The sequence below is a fragment of the Porites lutea genome, chromosome 4, assembly GCF_958299795.1.
Source record: "Porites lutea chromosome 4, jaPorLute2.1, whole genome shotgun sequence".
NCBI classification, from domain to species: Eukaryota; Metazoa; Cnidaria; class Anthozoa; order Scleractinia; family Poritidae; genus Porites; species Porites lutea.
The window spans coordinates 40,899,823-40,922,476 of record NC_133204.1 but is presented as its reverse complement, the minus strand read 5'-3'; the positions used below and the strand labels follow the sequence as shown (position 1 = coordinate 40,922,476).

At 40.1% G+C, this 22,654-nt stretch overlaps 3 protein-coding genes across 4 annotated transcripts in view; all 3 read right to left on the bottom strand.

Annotated features, from left to right (window-relative positions):
- Positions 1-1,836: 1,836 nt before the first annotated feature.
- On the bottom strand, positions 1,837-5,950 carry LOC140933599 (uncharacterized). Of its 2 annotated transcripts, none has more exons than XM_073383206.1 (4): positions 5,521-5,950; positions 3,640-3,870; positions 2,806-2,964; positions 1,837-1,962 (listed from the first exon to the last, which is right to left on the bottom strand). In XM_073383206.1, the coding sequence occupies exons 1-4, from the start codon at positions 5,609-5,611 to the stop codon at positions 1,853-1,855; spliced, it is 591 nt and encodes a 196-aa protein (XP_073239307.1). In that variant the 5' UTR covers positions 5,612-5,950; the 3' UTR covers positions 1,837-1,852. The 2 variants fall into 2 exon arrangements, with proteins under 2 accessions (XP_073239307.1, XP_073239308.1); XM_073383207.1 differs by having other exon boundaries at positions 3,682-3,870.
- A 1,433-nt stretch (positions 5,951-7,383) lies between these two features.
- LOC140934678 (uncharacterized) lies at positions 7,384-21,731 on the bottom strand. The gene is made up of 17 exons (XM_073384260.1): positions 21,483-21,731; positions 20,466-20,849; positions 19,672-20,055; positions 19,200-19,271; positions 18,331-18,714; positions 17,871-17,915; positions 15,861-16,247; positions 15,110-15,175; positions 13,246-13,632; positions 12,418-12,483; positions 11,745-12,131; positions 10,762-10,839; positions 10,372-10,557; positions 9,527-9,633; positions 9,376-9,434; positions 8,849-8,964; positions 7,384-8,648 (listed from the first exon to the last, which is right to left on the bottom strand). The coding sequence occupies exons 1-17, from the start codon at positions 21,619-21,621 to the stop codon at positions 7,717-7,719; spliced, it is 4,179 nt and encodes a 1,392-aa protein (XP_073240361.1). The 5' UTR covers positions 21,622-21,731; the 3' UTR covers positions 7,384-7,716.
- A 148-nt stretch (positions 21,732-21,879) lies between these two features.
- LOC140934677 (uncharacterized) overlaps positions 21,880-22,654 on the bottom strand; it is a 6,103-nt gene continuing 5,328 nt past the window's right edge. The window contains exon 6 of the mRNA XM_073384259.1: positions 21,880-22,004. Coding sequence (XP_073240360.1) covers positions 21,880-22,004 — 125 coding nt within the window. The remainder of the gene's footprint in view (positions 22,005-22,654) is intronic.

The window sequence follows — 22,654 nt, the reverse complement described above, 5'->3', positions numbered from 1 at the left end:
TCTATTGTATAGCAACTCTATTTGACTTCTTTTTATTAAGAAGTACAAAGCGCTTAGACTGTGAATTTTTTTTTAATTCACTCTTGTCCTCTCAAGATTTTTGTTTTCAGTTGTACTTTCTAGATTATAGAAAACCTGGCATCTTTCTTTTTTCCTCTATCTTGAATAAGCGGTAAGCTTGTTAAGCATGTACAAATTGCGTGCAGCATTTTTTTTGTATTCTTCAGGGCAAAGCTAATAAAATAAAATAAAATAAAAATATTTGAGGCCTGTTCGTGGCAGAATTGCACTACTACTAGTCGTATTTCGCAAACACAATTCGCAGTGCGCAAACACATATAGTTAGGTTAAACCTTTCATACGTCATACAGTGGAGCGTCTCTACAATGGCCATTATGGGAACAAAGGTACAGTGTAAGTTATGTAGGGTGTAATATGAAGCACTTTTTTTTGGGGGGGGGGTGCGTGTGAGAGGAAAAAAATATATACATTTCTAAAAAAAGTTACAACAATAAAAGCATATATCATACGTAACGCAATCAAAATATATCAATAAACCAAAACTAAAGGCTAAGAATAAAGATTGCACATTCTTCACTAATTTTGGATGAGCGTTGTAGGGAGGTTGATCTAGCAATTGGGACGCGCTTATAATGGCAGTTCCGGTTTTTAGGAGGTCTGTATACGTTAATACTGAGGGACTTACAACCACGACGGCAACGGTAACGAGAACATCAGAAAAGATTTAAAAAACAAAATGGCAATTTTGCACATGCATCACTCTTTTTGGTAAATTTCTTTGCCATCACTGTACGATAATCACGTGAAGTTTTCCTATGCGGTTTTTTATAGGAGACGTAATTCACGAGGACGAATTGTTCCTTCTCCTTGTAAACTTGGGCGCGGTCCCCAAGAATTCAACTCCAGGGTAATTCTCCAACCTTTGGCATTTTGAGAAAGTTGGAATAAGCGCAACAAAGTTTGATAAGCGTGACATTTAACAGTGATGTTGTCGCTGCAGTCGTCGTCGTCGTCGTTGCTAAAGCTTTATAGTGGATGAACTGTCCGCCGGGACAAGAAAAAGTAGCTCTTGTTAAGAGATAGCCATTTGGTAGAGGTAGCTCGATTGTTTATGCTTATCATTTTAAAACCATTATTCAAATCAGAGGCCCCGCTCCTTCGCTTAAAAAAAAAAATTAATTGACTGTAATAAGTGAAAACTAATTATTCAATTCTAAACTTTCCGTTACTCATACTTACATCCGGGAGTTTTTGATTGTGTAGTTGGTAACGTTTCCCTTGTGGGTAAGGTCCTTCCTCTGGATGGTAATTTTGTTGGCCTTGACAAACTACTGCGCGTGGATAAACTTTTTCCTTAAGAAAATGAAGAAAAGGATCGAGACAAAAAAGTGATTCTTTGGAAACCCACCGTTCAGCTCAGCAACAAGGTTACCACCTGGAAAGACCACGTGACATTGTTTGTATCTAGTTAATCCTTACCTGTGGACGCCTGTAAGAAGCACACGCCTTTTTCGGCTTTTCGTTAAGATAACAAGTAAGAATTCCAACTGGCCTGAGGAAAACGGTTTGACTGCTACAAGCGTAAATCGCGGCTACCGAGAACACCTGTAGCTAGCTAGTGGCAGGAGTGGCCAAGGGGCGAAAATGGCGGGGTGACCGGGTTAAGAAATGGTCTAAACGTGACTTCGCCGTATTATCGGGGCTGTAGAGGCCCAGGGCCCGGATGTTGAGGGTACAGTATTTATGAACCCTAGTTTATGATTTCTAAAACGAAAACAGGGCATATTTAGGCGGGACTTGACCACCCCGTTGATGTACAGTATATATAATATCACTTACGTTTAGAGGGTGAACCTGTGGGCTGGCTGGATTTAGTAGATATAGTAGCACCTGGCCTTGGAGAAGCTTTCGAAGAAGAACACGAGGAAGACGTCTTGCTTGCTGTAATAAAAGAGATCATAACGCTGTTATTTTTCTTACATAAGAACCAACAAGAGAGATTAAGCTCATTCTAGCTTTCTGGGAACCACTGATTAAGACTAAAACACGAAGGTGTAAGATGAAATGGGTACCCCAGATAAGCTAGCTAGTAGACAACCACTTGCATCAGCACAAACTGATCATGCAAACATATTCAACGATGGCTAGTTGACCTTGTGGGAGACGAACACGCTTAACTTGGAAGTGTAGCCAAGAGAGATCATAAAAGGTGGAAAGAATACATCGCTTCTCGATACAACGCATATTATTTAAAGCTTCTTCAACAGAATAGTGTGAGCCACTTGATCATTTACCAATAAACAGTTAACGACATGATGGCTTGTTTTTATCCACCGGTGAATAGTGGCTTTAGGAATATTTAGCTCGCCACTTCGTGGTTCGGTAAATATTTTGCACTATTCACCTCGATTTCAAAGAATAATTGTTAATTAGAATATTTCGTTCATGAGAAGTAGAATAATGTTTAAAAAACAGAGAAATGTTGCCTAAGCCGGCAATATTTTGGTATCAAAAAGGAAAGAAGTAGGCACGGAAATAAAATTTTAAACAGGCAATTTAAAAAGCAACAACAAGAAGAAGAAGAAAGCCTTGGAGTCACTATGAAATTTATGGTTTATTAATCAAAAATATTGCTGAAGGTAGAACGCGCCTTTTGTTCGTCCATTTAATTGCGCATTGCGCGCGGCATTCGTGTTTCATTTTAAGCCCTGCTCTTAATGAGTACAACAGCTTTTGGGAAACTAAAAGGCTGCTATAATAGATATGGTAGTAATACAAACTTACGTGTTCCTAACTTGTACACAAAAATGGTATGTATACTTCCAGCGCACGGTACACTTTCACATTCAAAGTTGCATGGTTGGTATTTAGACGTATAGCACTGTTTAGTTGGACCATCATTCTTGTATGTCTTGTATGCGCCATCGCCAGAGTAACATTCCGCTGTGAACATATACAAATAATAAGATAAGTCATGTACAGCTTAGTTGCTAAATGATTGGCTTTTTACGACTAAAACTCGTGTCTTGGGTTTGCTAGGACAGCGTTTTTGAGTAGCATGAAATCATAAATTGCACTGGATTTGTCCATTCAAAGATAAGTCACGAGGAGTGGGTTGAAAACGAGGCGCAGCTGGATACGTTTAACCGCGGACTTCGAGGTATATGTACCTAACCGTGATAGAGAATAAAGCACTGCATCCTTCTTCTTGTTCAATTGGTTTCTTGAAACAAATTATGGTAATTAAAAGGAGAAGGAAATTGTGGTAATTAGAAGCCAAATACCAAGCCTCCCAAAGGTTAAAATTGAGAACTATTTTTAACAAAGCCTTGTCCAGAAGCTACAGCGAGAAATAGAAAAGCTAGATTAGGGAAAGGAAGAAGAAGTTGACGACGTGCTTAATATGGGAAAAAGATGCAGATAACACTATATCCTTTAAGGGCCATAAAACGACAAGATTCCTTGCACTGTCGCTACACCTAAAAACGTAATCTCTGTATACTTGAGGTCACTATGAAAAGGAACAAGATGACGCTCATTTCGATTATAATGACTTGGACATAAAATGGGGAAAGAGAATAGAGAGAGAAAGAGTCAACGTCTCATTAACCCCCTTACCAAATTTCCCTATCCCGAAAACATCGTAACCAAGCTGTTTACATTTTGAGGCGCATCGTCCAACCAGGTCATCAAGATAAGATCGATCGAAGCTCTCCTTGATAAATTTCCTGCCACTGTATACAGGAGACAGGTAGTGACGATCTGTAAATAGAAGCTGTGGAAGAGGACGTTTCTTCTGTCCGTTGTCCTTGTAGCATCCTAGTTTCCTGTAACTCACTCCTGCTGAGACTTAAAGTTTAAAGCAAAGAAAATAAAAAAATAATATTTATTAAGTTAAAGACGTCATCCGCACTTTCTTCTAATTTGCTCCTGTAGAGGCTTAGAATTTAAAGCAAAGAAACTAAACAATATTAAGTCAAAGAAGTCATTCTAGGACCAGTACTGAAGAATCCGTAAGCTCTGAGCTTATTTTGAGTAAGGCCACGCTCGCACGAATCCGGATACGCTGAAACCGCACACTTGATATTAGAGAGATTATGGGCATCGCGTTTACGGCAAACGGCAAACGTGAGATTCAAGTTGAGAAATTTTCAAAATGAGAAATGAGCGGATAAAAACAGTTTAAAACAATTTTTATGGATAGAATTGGTGTGAATCGACCGATTTTCGTGTAATTATAATGAGCAGTAAACGATAAGTAAATGGGAAACTTGGTCACGTGATACAAATTCACGTTTGCTGTTTGCCGTTTGCCGAAAAGGCGATGCTTAATCTATCTATTACGTCAACAAGAATTCGGAGTTTGGCGTTTCCGTTTGGATTCACCCATCCACACGAATACGCTTCTGTGATTTACATTTGCTAATTTAATACTAGCTAGTAGGCACGCGTAAACCGAGTGATATTTCAAGGCATTTTGAATGTTGTAGTAGCTGTATCTAGCACAATGGCCAGGCCTGACTATACGTTGTCCCACGAAGCACTTGTTCGCGCTGAAACAACCCGAAATCGTTTGTCGACCCTTCGTCTTGAACTAAAAGATTCTACAACCTGGATGAGATTATATTAAATCTTCTTTTGAAATAGCTAATTGTTTTCGTCAAAATAGTAAAAGTGATCTCAACGGTACACATGCAAAAACACTGGCGAAAAGAGCCAGCGAAGTTGCAAACAGAACATTGTTGGCCGTCATTTTAAGCTTAAAAGTTTTTAAGACTGGACCTGCGTTTATGACGGAGTTGACTTCAAAATTACCCGGTTTCAGTGGTGCATACGAATTTACCAAACCCGGATTCACTGGTTTCGTGTGGACGGAAGACCGATTAAACTTGTATATATAAAAAAGGGTGCAGTTTCAAAAATATCCGGATTCGAGTGGACGGGGCCTGAGTTATTTAAAGAAAAAAAGTACATCCAAATTTGACATGGAAAAAATTCATTGTCTTTTTTTTTTTTTTTTTTTGCAACGTTATCATCTGAAAAGTCGTAAGTATCTGGCAAATTAATGATGGATCAATTAAGAGAACAGCTCAACGTTTTTTATACATATTCAAAAATATTTTATAACAAGAATATCTCTTTCAGCTCTTAAATAATAAGTAACGTCATCTCTTAAAGGTCAAAATCAAGCATTTTTATCGTTTGCTGTACGATAGTCAGTTACATCATCGAAACGTTTCGACCTCATACTGAAGGTCTTTTTTAGGTGATAATGTCGATTTACTGAGTGGGACTATTTGCACCACCGCGGTTCAATATGTTAACGAGAAACTACAGTGAAATCGCTCTTCGGGTGTAAGATTTGGCGTCAAAGGAAAGCAAGAGCATAATACTAATACTGATAAATGGTGTATAATGATACGCACAAAAACATGGTTTTTTTTTTCATCAGAAAGAAATGGTTTTATAAATTTAAGAAGAAACCGTAAAAGTATTTACCTTTGTCGTGAATCAGCATTATGAGACAAGTGAGTGTAAAACAGGTATTCCAGAATAGAGGTAGACAAATTCCTTTACTTCTTTGCATCATTAAACACTTCCAATGACTTTTAACGCTAAAAAATAATGATCTGATTAAGATCTTACTTTCGCGCACATTCTATCCAGCCTGCAATTTGTAAGTGTACTTTGTACATGTAAAAAGTCGGATTTCCTCTTTCCAAATATTCCGCAAACGGGCAACATTATGGTACGAACTTCACACCCTCTTCTCTTTTTTAGAGGGCCTCTATGAAAGAGGAGAGTGTATGAAGTTCGTATCTCAATGCCACGATTCCTTTGAGCATGCGCCAACGATCGTGTTCTTGGAGCTAACCAAAAGAAAGCCGGCTCTGGAGACGACAATTGTTTACTGCGCAAACTCACTTTTGACGCCGAACTTCTGGGCTCCGTTAATGGTAACCGAATATTTAAAAGACAGAAAAAATTCAGGAATTCAATTGACAGATTAATACCCGGATCTCTCCAAACCCTGCTGCCATGATCATAATCGTCTTTGACTTACACAAGTTTTTATTTTTTCTTTGTAAGATGAAAGATTTACTTTGTGTGGGCAAGTAGTATATTGTTCGCACTCTCCTATAGTGTTGATCAGTCGACTATTGTAATTAACTAAGACTATTTGTTAATTAGAGCTTTAGCGTATAACTTACTGCTAAGAGTTTGAATGTTTTATAGCCTCAGCAACTATCCACCTCCCTGCACTGTTTCCTCAGGTGACCCTTCCTTTAAGAGCTTTAAATTGCTGCTTACCTTATGATGCGATATCCAAGTCACGAAATCCTGTTCTAGAAAGAACAGATTACCCTTTACCCAATCTAAGCTTTTAGGGTACGGTAGGGACTTATTCAAAGGTCACTTAAGTCAGGACAGCATCTAGTTTGCGACCTAAGACTTTGATTGTTGATCTTTTGGAGTCTGATGTGACTAAGTCGTTTGTTAGTGTTTTGCGGTTGCTAGATGGGACGCCTGCATACCTCTGCATGACTCTAGTCCCTCACACAGCATGCACCAACCATATTTTTTAAGAAGAGCCAACCTAGGCGTAAAATGAACGGGTACCATAAATTCTTGAATTTATCAACCGTGGAGAACTAGAGCAACAGTCAGCTAAGGAAAACTCCTACGGACCCTTATAATTTGTCGGTCATGTATCTGGCTGTAGCAAGACCAATAAAGGAAAGATAAAAACGTCGGTTCAAAGAGGATTTTTTACATTAATGTCTATAGCGATATTACACTTTAACACGACTTGTTATTGTATTAATTTGTCACATTTAAACAGAAACAACCTGTATGATAAACAAAGTTTTATGATTCAATTTCCATCTATTAAGCCACAGGACAAACAGCCAAGTGAACCTTCCTGATTGAAAAACAACTGCCGAAAAAAAGACGAAAAAAATTAAATGGCTAACAGGTAATTAAAGCTCGCCCTTTCAATTCCTTCTCAGCCCAAGTACTAAGCAACTTTTACATTTTAGGGAAATTAAAATGAAGTATTATTTCCGGCTCGAAGAGTTTCCATTCCTTTATTCAGTCCCATAACACATGCATTACGGCTCTAAATCGTGAAATATACACTGTGGTAGACAAACAAGACTGGCTCAGATTCATGGGACCAAAATACTCAAAATCAGTTCAGTTCTAACAATAATTAGTAAAAGGAAAATTAAACGCCATTTGATGTGGGGTTTCAAATCACCTTACAACTGACGTCTTTTTGCTTTAAACAGACAATACGCGTCTTTTCTAAGGTGAATAGTTATGCTTGTGTTGTAATTCTAATAACAAAGTAACAAGTTAGACAAACGCCCAAATTTTAATAAAGTTAAATGTTGAAATCAAAATCACCTCATGTAAAAGAAATAAGAACATTATAACTCTTGAGTTTCCTTCAATGACAAGTGATGAATAATTTTGGACGTCTAATATTTTCAGTCTGGTATTCTACAAAAAACGTCCATTCGAAACATTACAACGCTATCATGTCGTTATCACAGCTCAAAAGGTCTTCTTTTTAGCTGACTCATTTGCATTCTGTTTTAAGGAAGCCTCAATACTCTTCTAAGTCCTGAATTCGTTTTGTTGGCTTATCCATAGATGCTAATCTAAATCCAGCCTAGCTTCTTTGCTTTAATGCTTTTCTTCCTGTAGACTTTGCCTCCGGAGCCATTTTCTAACATTTCCTTTTCTACGGCCAAAGTCATAAAACTGACAGCAGGTAGGCGAGCAAATTGGTGCACAATTTGGAGAACAACCCGCAGAGCACTGGGAACCAGACAATGCTTGCATGCCAGCAGGGCGTGTGGGGTAAACCGGTAAATGTGGGTTCCACTGCTGTGATGGTTGCTCGACGGAGATTTGAGGGTTAGACACTGTTATCCTCAAAGGTTGTACTGGTGGAGAAACTGGCTGAGGCATGGCTGGAGCTGGAGCATACTGCTGACAGCAGGAAGACTCACAGGAGGGCGCACATGACTGTGAACAAGGGCTGGGACATTGAGCCAAAGGAGTGACTGGAGTGAATGAAGATACTGGAGCGACTGGGATCATGGGAGAAGAACCAGAACGCTGACAACAGGACGGTTGACACGAAGGCGCACATGCCAGCGGGCAGGGTTGAGGACATTGAGCAACTGGGACTGGTGGAGGAATTGGTGCGGGATTATGCTGCTGACAACAGGACGGTTGGCATGAAGGAGCACATTTCTGCGGACAACCGCTGGGACATTGAGTTACTGGAACGGCTGGGGTAGCTAATGGTGCGACGGAAGCGGAAACAGGTCGCTGACAGCAGGATGGTTGGCAAGAAGGAGCACATGTCTGTGGACAGGGGCTAGGACATTGACTGACTGGGGTGACTGGTGGAACAACTGGAGCAGCCACTTGCTGCTGACAACAAGATGACTGACATGCAGGCGCGCACGTCTGTGGGCAGGGGCTTGGGCATTGAGCAACTGGAGCGGCTGGGGCAGGAATGTATTGTTGACAACAAGAGGACTGGCATAGAGGTGCACATGTAAGTGGGCAGGGACTTGGACACTGGTCGGTGGTGTCGAAGCAACCTATATTATCGGATAAACAAGACGTCAGCCTATCTAAAATTTTTAAACTATTTTCATGACAAAAAGATTATCTATCCATTTCCACAATTATTGTCATGGTACAGTCATGGCCAAGAGTACAATTACAATTTGTCACACTATATAGTATCAAATACTTGTATTGTTTATAACACAAGAAAGTTCTAACTGTGAAATTTCACCTGCTGCTGAAACGTTTCCTGCTCCAAGTTTATCAATCAATTTTCCAAGGAATTTCCCAACAGCTCTGAATCGTAATACAAAGAAAGCTTTGACCTCTCCTGGTTCATCATAAGAACTACAACGAAAAAATGTGAAGACCTTAGTGTAGATCATACAAATGGTGATAATGATAAACAGAAGTAAAAGTGAATATGATGATGGTGCTAGTGATGGTGATGGTGGTAATGACCATGATGATGACGATGATGATAATGATGATGACGATGATGATAATGATGATGGTGATGGTAAGGTTGATGATGGTGATGGCACTAATGATGATTACGGTGATGCTGATTATGTTGACGATGATGATGATAATGATAGCTAGTGATGATAGTCTTGATGATGGCAATAACATCAATAATGATCGCCCTACTCAAATCTATTTTGGTTCGATCTTGTTACAGGCTTAGGTTTAAACATAATACTACAGAAATGGGATTTAAATGTTAATTCTTCTCCAACTAAATTATATTTCACGAACCTGAATTTGGTAAAGAAAGCTCCCCGAAAATCTTTATCATCCTCGTAAGCGTCAAGTACCTTTAAAAAGACAGTTAGTGGTCATTTGAAGGCATCGTCATCTTAAATTTAGAGTCCGTTGAAACTTCTGGTTAAGTTTCTTCATTTCTCACCTTAACTTCGATTTCTCGCCTCGTTGATTGATAATTTCCATTTGATGTAAAAAGAAAATCGTTGTCCCAAGGTTTCCCGGTCTTTATTTTCACAAGGAAGGATTTGCCTAAAATTTGAGACACAATTAATGCGGTTAAATGTAATTTAATGCAATTAACAACAACAAGCGCTTGTTTCACCTTGCTGGCCAGCGGTGTGTGCGAGATGCGCATGTACCACGAACCTTCATGCTCTGGGACCTGTGTGCATCTCTTAGCGTGTTGCAGTAACCCCCCCCCCCCCCCCCCCCCGCGCCCTTTTTTCCACAGATGTTCTCAGTGTGACTGGTACTTGCTTTCTCCATTGCCGCGTGGGGGCTCATGCCTGGGTTGCCAGGATTTCCCAGTCATGGGAGCGGTCTCTATCTAGGAGCTGGCTGCCAATAGTGGAAGCTCCTGGGTATAACAGGCACCCAACCGCCACTAAGCAACGCAGTTGCTAATCACTCGCAGCAATTGTAACTAGAATAGGAAACTACAAATGGACTTGTAAGTAGGAACTACAAATGGGGATATAAAACTGCATTCTATGTAATAGAGGCCACCACACGAGGTTTATCTTATCTTTAACGCCAAAAAATGAAAGATATAAACGTTATCGAAGACAAGGCTGTTGCACCGGAAAAGAAAAGATGGCGCACATAACGTACTTAGTGCTTTTACGTTTTACAGAAAACATTCAGTTCACTTTTTTTGTTTTGATTTTTTTTAGCTTAACGAAATTCTTGAAGAGATCAATAGTAGCAAGCCAAAGCTATAGTAAAAAACAGCACTTTCCTAATACCTTAAACTCAATTTGAACTTACATGACAGGTTTCTCAATTCACCATCTTTGGGAAGGTACAGATTACTTGAATTGTCACCAAGCCTATTAGGCGAGGCTTTCGCAAGCTTCCAAGTAAGAGTGGGCCTTGGAAAATGGGGCCGTGTGATGGGTCTTGTATAAAAATTAGAGTCGCTGATTTTCGTTCCTCCAAGCAGACTACTTTGTCCTGTAAGATATAGAGAGCATAAACTAAGGCGCTAATGCAAAATGTTCTATAGACAGTGCGTTTCAATTTTGAAAAACTAAAGTACTACTCGATTTAAGTGTCAATGTATTAAGCACGAAAGTGCTAACATTAATGTGGATACTTGTTCTAAGACGGCCTGGTGTACAAATTTCTATACAAACAAAATGAATACTGCGTTCTAACCTTTTGGTAGTTGACCGAGTGTTTGCTGGACCGTTTCTAATGGGTTTGAAGTAATCTGGGCTGCATCAGTTTCATCGCCTACGAATGATATTTAAAATAGACGATTTGCACGATGACGTCTTTTGACTGCTACTACTACCAGAATACTCAGGGTGTTTGGTTCTTCTGAAAATTGGACCTTTGTTATAAACCTCTCTCGGCAGATCAAATTTTAATATGAAACTGGGCAAAAACGAAATGAATTATGGTCTTAGTAGTCAAATGACGTCATTGTCCAAATGGCGTATTTGTGTTGCAACGAATAACAGAGAACTTTAACAGTAAACGTATATTTCAATAATTCACTGAACGACGGTTTTAACAGCTGACCCTCTGACAACGATAATTTAACTATTAAGCAAAGGTTTAGATGAAAGCAAATGAGCTTTTCGTCTCCTTAGAGAAAGATGATAATAACTACTTCTTACAGGCCTCCATTAGTAGGGTAATGGGTCTGTTATAATTAGGATTAAATATTCCCTTATACAGTCAAATCATTCACTCAGATATATGAAGTGTTCTCTTTATACTTGGACAGTCTCAAGTCAAGTGTCCACAATTATGAGATCTCCACCGCAGCGGACTGCTAAGGGATCAGTTTCTTCCTCTCACAACGCCAACAATGCTTTGGATCGAAACCCAACAACCATGAGCGAGGTTTGTGATACACCAATCACTAACAACCACATTGGTACAAATAGTTCGACTCAGTAAATCGACACTATCGCCTGATGAAGACCTGCAGTGTGCGGTCGAAACGTCGCGATCAACGTCAAAGTGACAATTGTGAGACAAACGATAAAACTAAACCCTTTATACCTATTATCCACGAATATATTTCGTGACAATAGACTTGTTGTTAGGAGAAGTGTTACCAAGCCTATCATGATTATGTCTTTGATAAATTCAATGCGGCAAATAAGTCTCGGAAATTGAACACCTACCTATGCATGTGAAATCTCCCCACAAGTCGTCAAAATTCATATGTCCCTGCCTTGATGCATCAACCAAACGTATTTGAGCAATCCGGTTTTTAAACTGGCGCACATCCCACTCTCTCCTTCGCATTTTTTCACGACATTCGTCCGCAAAAGCCTTTCGTACAACCTGGCCATTCACGAGCAGCTCAACCCGAATCTTCCCTACATCACAGCCTCCACCAAGAAGAAATGACAGTTTATGGCCAATGATACGGAATTTTGGAGAGGTCAGCGTCCCCACAGGGTAATCCTCTGTTATAAATCCTTCATTTTGGTCAAATGCACGTCCAGTTTTGCTCCATTTAGACAACGAGACAAATCCATTCTCAAAGTCAAAATCTTTACAGTTTCCTAAAATTCACGGCAGATTTAACATTTTGGTTAACAATAAAACCTAACAAGAGACATTTGATGGCGTAGAGCTCACCACTATTAAATTATGACCAAGTATACACCTCAGGGCAGTAGGACTGGGAATGACTAAATTTGGGCGACAGTTTTGGACGCGGGAGGAACAATCAGATCACAAAGTACGGAGGAGAGAGATTTACCCCCATTTTCCCTCCTCTCAATTTTGTATGAATAAAAAAATACTTGCCACTGATCCTATAAAAACTGACGAATACTCGCTTCTAACCTTTTTGTGTTTGTTGCACCGTCCCCTGCGGTTTTGAATCAAACTGGATTGCATCAGATTCATCACCTGCAAGTGACATTGTTAAAAAAGTGTTACTGTAGTGTTGCTAAGGATAACAGAAAACTTAAATGACCATCACTAAGCGTTGGTTTTATTAAACCAGATTTCTTTTGGCCTATGATGCCTTTCATAGACAGTGAGTTAGGTTTTCCTCGATATTTTCAGAACTAGTCACAAAGACTTTATTTCTTGTTGGATCTTTCAACTAAACACTTAACAGGGATTTTCGCAAGAATCTAGCCTAACGTAACGAAACATAAAGCAACCAGTCAGTAAAACCTACAGACCTAAAAAAGGAACTTTTGAAGTTTCAGTGACGTTTAATGTTTGTTTTTTATTTATTCATTTCTTATACTTCGAATGCAGAGCGGAAATTCCATTCTCGCGGGCAAAGTGCTCTAAACTACTGGCCCCGGTTGTTTTAAACGTTGGATAGCGCTATTTACTGGATAAAATCTCTATCCAGTGGATAGTACAATTGGTTTCCCTAATACTTCCCCGTCGGATAGTGATATATTCGATGGATAGTGCTATCCAACTTTGGAACAACCCAGGCCTGGTCTATACGTTAACCGGTTCGTGAAATCGCCGTTAAATAGACACGTGTGTATGAGTATGGGGGCTGCTCACTCCTGGTCATAGGTCCCTGCCGTCACAAAGAACGAACTTGCGATTGTTTGTAGAATTGCCACCAACGCTACCAGGAGCCACAATTGCACCAGTAAAAAGTTCAATCCCGCGAATTAGTTTCAATACAGAAACACTCACCGTTGCATGTGAAATCTCCCCACAAGTCGTCAAAATTTATGTGTCCCTTTCTTGATGCATCAACCAAACGTATTTGACCCAATTGGGTTTTAAACTGTCGCACATCCCATTCTCTCCTTCGCATGTTTTCACGACATTCGTTAGCAAACGCCTTTCGTACAACCTGTCCATTCACAAGCAGCTCAACCCGAATCTTCCCTAAATCACAGCCTCCGCCAAGAAGAAAGGACACTTTTGGGCCCATGATACGAAATTTTGGAGAGGTTAGCGTCCCCATGGGGTAATCCTCTGTTTTAAATCCTACACCTCTGTCGAATGCCCGTCCCGTTCTGCTCCAGTTAGATAGTGCTGCAGAGCCATTCGAAAAGTCCAAATCTTTGCAGTTACCTACAATTTACGGGATTAAACATTTTGGTCAATAAACCCAACTGGGTATGAGAGACACTTTATGTGGTGTCGTAGAGCTTACCGTAATGTAATTATCATATGCACTTCAGGGCTGTGTATAAAGGGAATAGGTATGGGCGATAGTTTTGGCAACCAGACGAAAAAGTGGATGGAAGGGAGAAATTGCCTCAAAAAGAGTGACCCTTATTTGTTTAATCTTTTTATTAATGATCTCGATCTTGTGAGCTGTCTTGAAACTCCTCTTAAAAAATATGACGATCATGATACTACGATGCAAGGTATTGTAAAAAGGGCCGAACTAATCGTGCTAGTACCTAGTTTCGCTATACCTTAGCTGGTCAAGTACAAACTCTATGCCTTGCAATCTATCCAGGGGCCGGGTAAAGAATTAGTTTTGAAGAAGAAAGGATAAGACTAGGACAAGGACTATCCTAGGCTACTGGTAACAAAAAGCAGGCCGAATTTCTAGTGCTACTTGGAGTGACTTTCCAGCGCAGTGGCAGATTTACCGAACATATTAAACGAAAACTTTTCGAAGCGAATACGTGCCTCTCGTGTTAAGGAGCATAAGGAAAGAACGATATAATCAATTAGTGGAAATTGAACATTTATTTCAGTCTTTAGTTTTACCTAAAGTTTCGAATGGTTTACCGGTGTATGTAGTCTCCGTGCCTGAACTTAATACTGTGCAGCAGTTGCTTCGCAGAAGTCATAAACGCCGTTTTATATGCATATGCTATGGCTAACGATTTGCTTGAAAAAACAGACAGGACAATCTCCAAGAAGATTAGCTACCTGCCTTCCATCCGCTGTATAATTTGTATGTCCCTGCCTTGATGCATCAACCAAACGTATTTGAGTAATTCTGTTTTTAAACTGTCGAACATCCCACTCTCTCCTTCGCATTTTGTCACGACATTCGTCCGCAAAAGCCTTTCGCACAACCTGGCCATTCACAAGCAGCTCAACCCTAATCTTCCCTACATCACAGCCTCCACCAACACGAAATGATAGTTTATGGCCAATGATACGGAATTTTATAAGAGATCAGCGTCCCCACAGGGTAATCCTCTGTTATAAAACCTTCATTTTGGTCAAATGCACGTCCAGTTTTGCTACATTTAGATAATGAGGCAAATCCATTCTCAAAGTCAAAATCTTTACAGTTTCTAAAAGTTCACGGCAGATTGAACATTTTGGTTAACAATAAAACCTAACTAGAGACATTTGATGGCGTAGAGCTCACCATGATTAAATTATGATCAGGTATGCACTTTAGGGCTGTAGGACAGGGCATGACTAAATTTCGGCGACAGTTTTGGACGTGGGAGGAACAATCAGATCACAAAGTACGAAGGAGAGAGATTTACCCCTATTTTCCCTCCTCTCAGTTTTGTATGAATAAAAAAATACTTGCCACTGATCCTATAAAAACTGAAGCATACTCGCTTCTAACCTTTTTGTGTTTGTTGCACCGTCTCCTGTGGCTTTGAATCAAACTGGATTGCATCAGATTCATCACCTGCAAGTGACCTTGTTAATAAGTGTTACTATAGTGTTCCTAAGGATAACAGAAAACTTAATAAATGACCGGCACAAAGCGTCGGCTTTATTTAATCAAATTTCTTTTCGCCCATGATGCCTTTCATTGACAATGGGTTAGGTTTTCCTCGATGCTTTCAGAACCAGTCACAAAGACTTCATTTCTTGTTGGATCTTTCTACTAAACGCCATCAAAAGGACATAACCAAGACGAACAAATTTCGTTTGATGTAATTTTTGTCAGAGCGTTTTGATATTCAGTACTTGGACAAGGATTTTTGCAAGAATCTAGAATAACGTTTCGAAGCATAACCAACCAGTCATTAAAACCTACAGACCAAAAAAGGGAGTTTTCGAAGTTTCAATGACTTTTAATGTTATTTTGTTTCTAATTTCTTATACTTCGAACGCGGAGCGGAACTTCCATTCTCGCGGGCTAAGTGCTCTAAACTACTGGTCTATACGTTAATCGTTTCGTGAAATCGCCGTTACATAGACACGTGTGTGTGAGCATGGCGGCTGCTCACTCCGGGTTATGGTTCCCTGCCGTCACAAAGAACGAACCTGCAACTGTTTGCAGAATTGCTACCAAGGCTACCAGGAGCGACAATTGCACCTGTAAAAAGTTAAATACCGCGAATTTGTTTCAATAAAGAAGCACTTACCATTGCATGTGAAATCTCCCCACAAGTCGTCAAAATTTATGTGTCCCTTTCTTGATGCATCAACCAAACGTATTTGACCCAATTGGGTTTTAAACTGTCGCACATCCCATTCTCTCCTTCGCATGTTTTCACGACATTCGTCAGCAAACGCCTTTCGTACAACCTGTCCATTCACAAGCAGCTCAACCCGAATTTTCCCTAAATCACAGCCCCCGCCAAGAAGAAAGGACACTTTTGGGCCCATGATACGAAATTTTGGAGAGGTTAGCGTCCCCACAGAATAATCCTCTGTTTTAAACCCTCCAACTCTGTCGAATGCCCGTCCCGTTCTGCTCCAGTTAGATAGTGCTGCAGAGCCATTCGAAAAGTCCAAATCTTTGCAGTTACCTACAATTTACGGGATTAAACATTTTGGTCAATAAACCTAACTAGGTATGAGAGACACTTTATGTGGTGTTGTAGAGCTTACCGTGATTTAATTATCATATGCACTACAGGGCTGTGTACTGATAAGTGGAATAAATGACTAAATGAGGTATGGTTGACAGTTTTGGCAACCAGACGAAAAAGTGGATGGAAGGGAGAAATTGCCTCAAAAAGTGTGGCCCTTATTTGTTTATCTTTTTATTAATGATCTCGATCTCGTAAGTTGTCTCGCTGCTTCTCTTAGAAAATATGCCGATGATACTACGATGCAAGTTATTGTAAATAGGGCCGAACTGATTGTGCAAGTGATGTAGTTTCGCTATACCTTAGATGGTCAAGTGCAAACTCTATGCCTTGCAATCTATCCAAGTGTAAAGAATTAGTTTTGAACACTGAGAAAGGACAAGCAAATCCTAGTCCTACTGGAAATATAAAGCAGGCCAAATTTCTAGTGCTACTTGGAGTGAGTTTCCAGCGCAATGGCAGATTTACGGAACACATTAAATGAAAACGTTTCGAAGCGAATAAGTGCCTCTACGTGTTAAGTAACTTATTAAGGATATAATCAAGTGGAAATTGATTTTTCATTTCAGTCTAAAGTTTCGTATAGTTTACCGGTGTATGTAGCCTCCGTGTCTGAACTTAATACTGTGCAGCAGTTGCTTCGCAGATGTCATAAACGCCGTTTTATATCCTATGCTATAGGATAACGATTTGCTTGAAAAATCAGACAGGAAAATCTCTAAGAAGATTAGTTGACTGCTTACTCATCTTTAATTTGTTGCCCAGGGTTAAAGACTCTTCAAAACGTCTGAGAACTCAAACAAGCCTACCTGCTACCCTGTGTTAACACGGAACGTTTTAAAGCTAGTTTTACAATATAGTATTATAGTATTTAGAATATACTTTTACTTTTAAACTAATAATATTAAACATGTAAATATAGTGAGGGGAAGTGCAGGGGACTTCCTTGCTGACCCTTAGGTGTATGAGCTGCTGTATTATATACCGGTGAATGTGACTTTGAGGGAAATTGCTGAGCTCTATAACAGAAACCTTTAGATTCTAAGACGAGTGCGACAACGAGTACGAGATTTTATCAGTACTTAAGTAGTGCTCGCGCGTGAACCAGCGTCATTTTGGCGGGAAAGTGGTAGCCGTCGTCACTCTACTACGAGTTTTAGCGAGAAGGTCGAAGTGGCGGAAACAAGTTATCAAATGTTAGCAGTTTTATCATTTCGCGATCGGGAGAGGGTGTAACCTCCTTCACTAGAGGTAACAGTGCTAAATTTTCTAGTGAAAAATGGTAAAATGAAGCTTTCCGTGGAGTCTATATTTTTAGAATGCGCTAAAAAACTGAAATTCAAATCTCGTACTCGTAGTCGTCTTCGTCCTTGAATCTAAAGTCTCTAATAATCATTATCTGCAAACAAGTGTTGGCGACGATTTTAGAAAGGCGGTTTAAAGGCAGGAAGAAGGAAGAGACTGGCAAAAAAGTATGGAGCTGGCGATTTTTACTTTACCCCTCACTTCCTCAGTTCCCTCTGTTTTATGCATTATAAAAAAATAGTCCTTGCTTCTTACCCTTTGGTGTTAGTGTATGTTGTAGTGTTGCCTCGGTTTCATCACCTGCAAGTAATATTTAAAAGTATAGTTTTTCAAAGAAACACAGATATTGTTTTATCATAGTCTTATAATAGGAAGAAAACGTGCCCGGATTTATTAGCCGACTTTTAAAGATTAATATAACTATTGAGTAAACGTTACTAGATTTAAACCGTATGAGCTTTTCGTCTTCTTAAAATACGGTGAATACGATGACTTTATTGAGATCTTCTATAGGGTAATGGGTCACCTGTTGCTTAATGCAGTCGGAGCAGGTCAGATATGCGTGTCAGTTAGTGTTTTTTTTTTACTCGACGGATTACTCAGACAACTGATCGCTGTGTCAGTTGGAACCACGCCTATCAGGAGCGTCTATACTATTGAATTTTTGACTAATTTAATGCCAGAACTCGGCTTTGTGCACAAAACACTCACTTACCGCTGCACCTGAAATCTGCCGACAAGTCGTCAAAATTTATGTGTCCGTTTCCTGATGCATCGACAAAACGTAACCGACCAAACTGGTTTTTAAACTGTCGCACATCCCACTCTCTCCTTCGCATGTTTTCTCGACATTCGTCAGCGAGAGCCTGTCGTACAACCTGTCCATTTACAAGCAGCTCAACCCGAATCTTCCCCATGTCACAGCCTCCACCAAGAAGAAATGACATCTTTGGACCGATGATGCGGAATTTTGGAGAGGTAAGCGTCCCTTGAGGGTAATCCTCTCTTAACCCTCCTTCGTTGACGAATGCCGGTCCAGTTTTGTTCCACTTAGAAAGTGTTGCAGAGCCATTTTTATAATTGAAATATTTGCAGTTACCTACAATTTACGGGATTAAACGTTTTGGTCAACAAACGTAACTAGGTATGACAGACACTTTATATTGTAGAGCGTGCTTACTGTTGTTTGATTATGATATGCACGTCAGAGCTGTGTATAAGGGGAATGGATGACTAAATGAGGTACAGGAGACAGTTTTGGCAACCAGACGAAAAAGTAGATGGAAGGGAAAAATTGCCTCAAAAAGTAAGGAGGAGTCCAAGGGACTTGTTGCAGACCCTTATGTGTTTGAGCTGCTGTATCAATTATAAACAGGTGTATGCGTCTTTGAGGGACATCGCTGGGTTTTATAATAATCATTATCCTCAAGCAAATGTGGACGACAATTTAGAAAGGAGGTTCAAAGGAAGGAAGGGGGAAGAGACTGGCAAAAATAGTATGGGGCTGGCGATTTTCACTTTACCCCTCACTTCCTCAGTCTCCTCTGTTTCATGTATTAAAAACTAAAAGTACTTGCTTCTTACCTTTTTGTTCTAGTGTATTTTGTAGCGTTCCCTCCAGCTTTGAATCAGTCTGGACTGCATCGGATTCATCACCTGCAAGTGATATTGTTATGTAACAGGAAGAAAACGTGCGCGGATTTACTAGCTGACTTTTAAAGATTAGTATAACTATTGAGTAAATGTTAGTAGATTGAACCCCTGTGATTTTCTTCTTCTTAAAATAATGTGAATATCATGACTTCATTAAGATCTTCTATAGGGAAATGGATCACCTGTTCCTTAATGCAGTCAGAGCCAGTTAGATATACGTATCAGTTAGTGTTTGTTCTTACTTGGCGGATCACTCCGACAACTGATCGCTGTGTCAGGGGGAACGGACTTGTTTTTTTCAGAATTCTCAACAAGCCTATCAGGAGCGTCTATACTACATTGTATTTTTGACTAATTCAATGCCGCGAATTAGCTTCAGTTTGTGCGCCAAACCAACTCTTACCGGTGCACGAGAAATCTGCCCACAAGTCGTCAAAATTTATGAGTCCCTTTCCTGATGCAGTAACAAAACGTAACCGACCAATTTGGTTTTTAAACTGTCGCACATCCCACTCTCTCCTTCGCATGTTATCACGACATTTGTCAGCGAGAGCCTTTCGTACAACCTGGCCATTCACAAGGAGCTCAACCCGAATCTTCCCCATATCACAGCCTCCACCAAGAAGAAATGACATCTTTGGACCGATGATGCGGAACTTTGGAGAAGTCAGCGTCTCTTCAGGATAATCCTCTCTGAACCCTCCTTCGTTGTCGAATGCCGGTCCAGTTTTGTTCCACTTCGATAGTGTTGCAGAGCCATTTTGAAAATTGAAATATTTGCAATTACCTAAAATTTATGGGATTAAACAGTTTCATCAACAAACCTAAGTAGGTATGAGAGACCTTTCTGTTGTGTTGTAGAGCTTACCGTAATTTAATTGTCGTATGCACTTCAGGGCTGTGTATAAGGGGAATGAATAAACGACTAAATGAGGTATGGGCGACAGGTTTGGCAACTAGACGAAAACGTAGACGGAACGGAGAATTGTCTCAAAAAGTAGAGAGAAGGCAGGGGACTTGTTTTGTTAGTGTTTGTTCTTTCTAGGGGGATCACTCAGAAAACTGATCGCTGTGCCGGTGGGAACGGACTTGTTTTTTTGTACAGTTCTTACCAAGCCTATCAAGAGCGTCTACGCTATCATATTTTTGACCAAGTCAATGCCACAAATTAACTTTGTGAACGAAACACTCACTTACCGCTGCATGCGAAATCTGCCCACAAGTCGTCAAAATTTATGTGTCTGTTTCCTGATGCATCAACAAAACGTATTCGACCAAACTGGTTTTTAAACTGTCGCACATCCCACTCTCTCCCTCTCATGTTTTCTCGACATTTGTCAGCGAGAGCCTTTCGTACAACCTGTCCATTCACAAGCAGCTCAACCCGAATTTTCCCTAAATCACAGCCTCCGCCAAGAAGAAAGGACAGTTTTGGGCCCATGATACGGAATTTTGGAGAGGTAAGCGTGCCTTCAGGGTAATCCTCTCTGAACCCTCCTTCGTTGTCGAATGCCGGTCCAGTTTCGTTCCATTTAGAAAGTGTTGCAGAGCCATTGTTGAAGTTGAAATATTTGCAGTTACCTAAAATGTACAGGATTAAACATTTTGGTCATAAATGCTGACTGGCAAAGAGATGGTGACAACAACTTACTATGATTAAATTCTCAAGTATGCACTGCAGTGCTGTATAGTGGAAGGAATTTCTTCGTGTGGGAGGCGTATTTGGAAAAAATTAGGGTAACGAAAAAGTAGGAGGAAGGAAGAAATAAGCAAAAATGAATACTCTATGCAAACCGTTTGGTGTTTGAGCATATTTATGACAAGTAAAGAACATGCGGTTCGAAGGAATATGCTGGGCTTACCATCAACTCTCAGTAAATGTTCGTGACATAGGAAGGAGGGCGCAAGGGCAGGAGGAGCAAGAAACGGGCTCAGTAAGTAAGGAGTAGTAGAATCATAGAGTTACCCCCACATCCTCACCGTTACCCCTCTCTTTTATGCACGAACTTCAAGGTAACTCTTTACTTAGATCACAGCACATTGGTGAAATTTTATCAGCTAGCTATACAAGGCTAGTATTTTGTCTCATAAGACTAGAATGGCAAGGAAAGCTTTTTAGAGAAGCCCGCCATAGGGTGACGGGACTGTTAGTCCTTACTGTATTCACAATATTTAAGTCAAACAGACGTATTTGATAATTGTTCTAACATGTACCTGTAGGGTTCCTCAATTGACCGTTAGTGAGATCGGACATATTGTTAGCAGATTCATCACCAAGCGTATCGAGCGAGGCATTCGCGACGTTTGAAACAGAGGCAGCATTTGATGAAAGACGCTTTGGTGCTGTATACATGTTGGAATTACTGATTTTTGTTCCTTTGAGAAAATGCGGAGATAAATCTGAAAGATAAAACACAGAAACGTTACTAATGGTATTTAATTTTTCAGACGTTTTGGAACGTTCCTCCACTGGCCTTCCCTTCCCCTTTGTAAAATGGCTGAATATATCTCCGGCAGGCCCCTATTTTTCCATCTTCAAGGAAGAATAATTTATGTGATCGACATAAAAGGCAAATAATGCACCTTTAGTTCCTCTAGCCTTAAAGGACTTTTAGTCATTCTCTACTTTTTGTAAACAAACGAATTCACGTTTCTTACCACTCCCTGCTTGAATGGGATTCTGTTGCATCGGCGCTTGCGGTCTTGCAGCCTTCTGGAGTGCACCATATTCATCGTCTGTAGGAAAGTGAAATTCAGAATATAAGTCTTTCGCCAGTTTGTTTTACTCGGGATTGTAGCAGAGAGATTTTTTTAATGGTATCAAATAAAGAAAGAAAATAGTTCTACTATGACACATTCAACGTTTCTGGTTCCAAAAAACCTTTCTTTTCAACCTAAAGATCAAGAATCAGATTCAAATAATAAATTGAACATCGGCGTTTGAATCTCTGAGGTGTTTTTGTTATTTGTCTTTGTTTTTTTTGTTTGTTTGTTTGTGTTTGTTTGTTTGTTTGTTTTTTTTGCATTATACATCGAATTCATTTCAATACAAGCTAGAGGGGTGTTATAACCGGACGTAATTTTTTGTTTTTAGGGTCCGGTCATTATTTATCGTCTGGGGGGCGGGGGGGAATTTGGGGCTAAACAAGGTGAGATTTAGCCGATCCCCTCTTTGACTGTTACTTCACTGAAGTGATCCCCCCTAATAACATTTGATGACTTTCGCGATCCCCCCTGGGCACCATGTCTTCATTTTCCAAGCAAATTTGAGTGGTCCCCCCTCTAAATGTTTCCAAAGTTTTCCTTTGATCCCCCACTTTGGGTTCCCTGTTACGACTGATCCCCCTTTTTTTCTCCTTAAAATCAAGTGATCCCCACCCCACCCA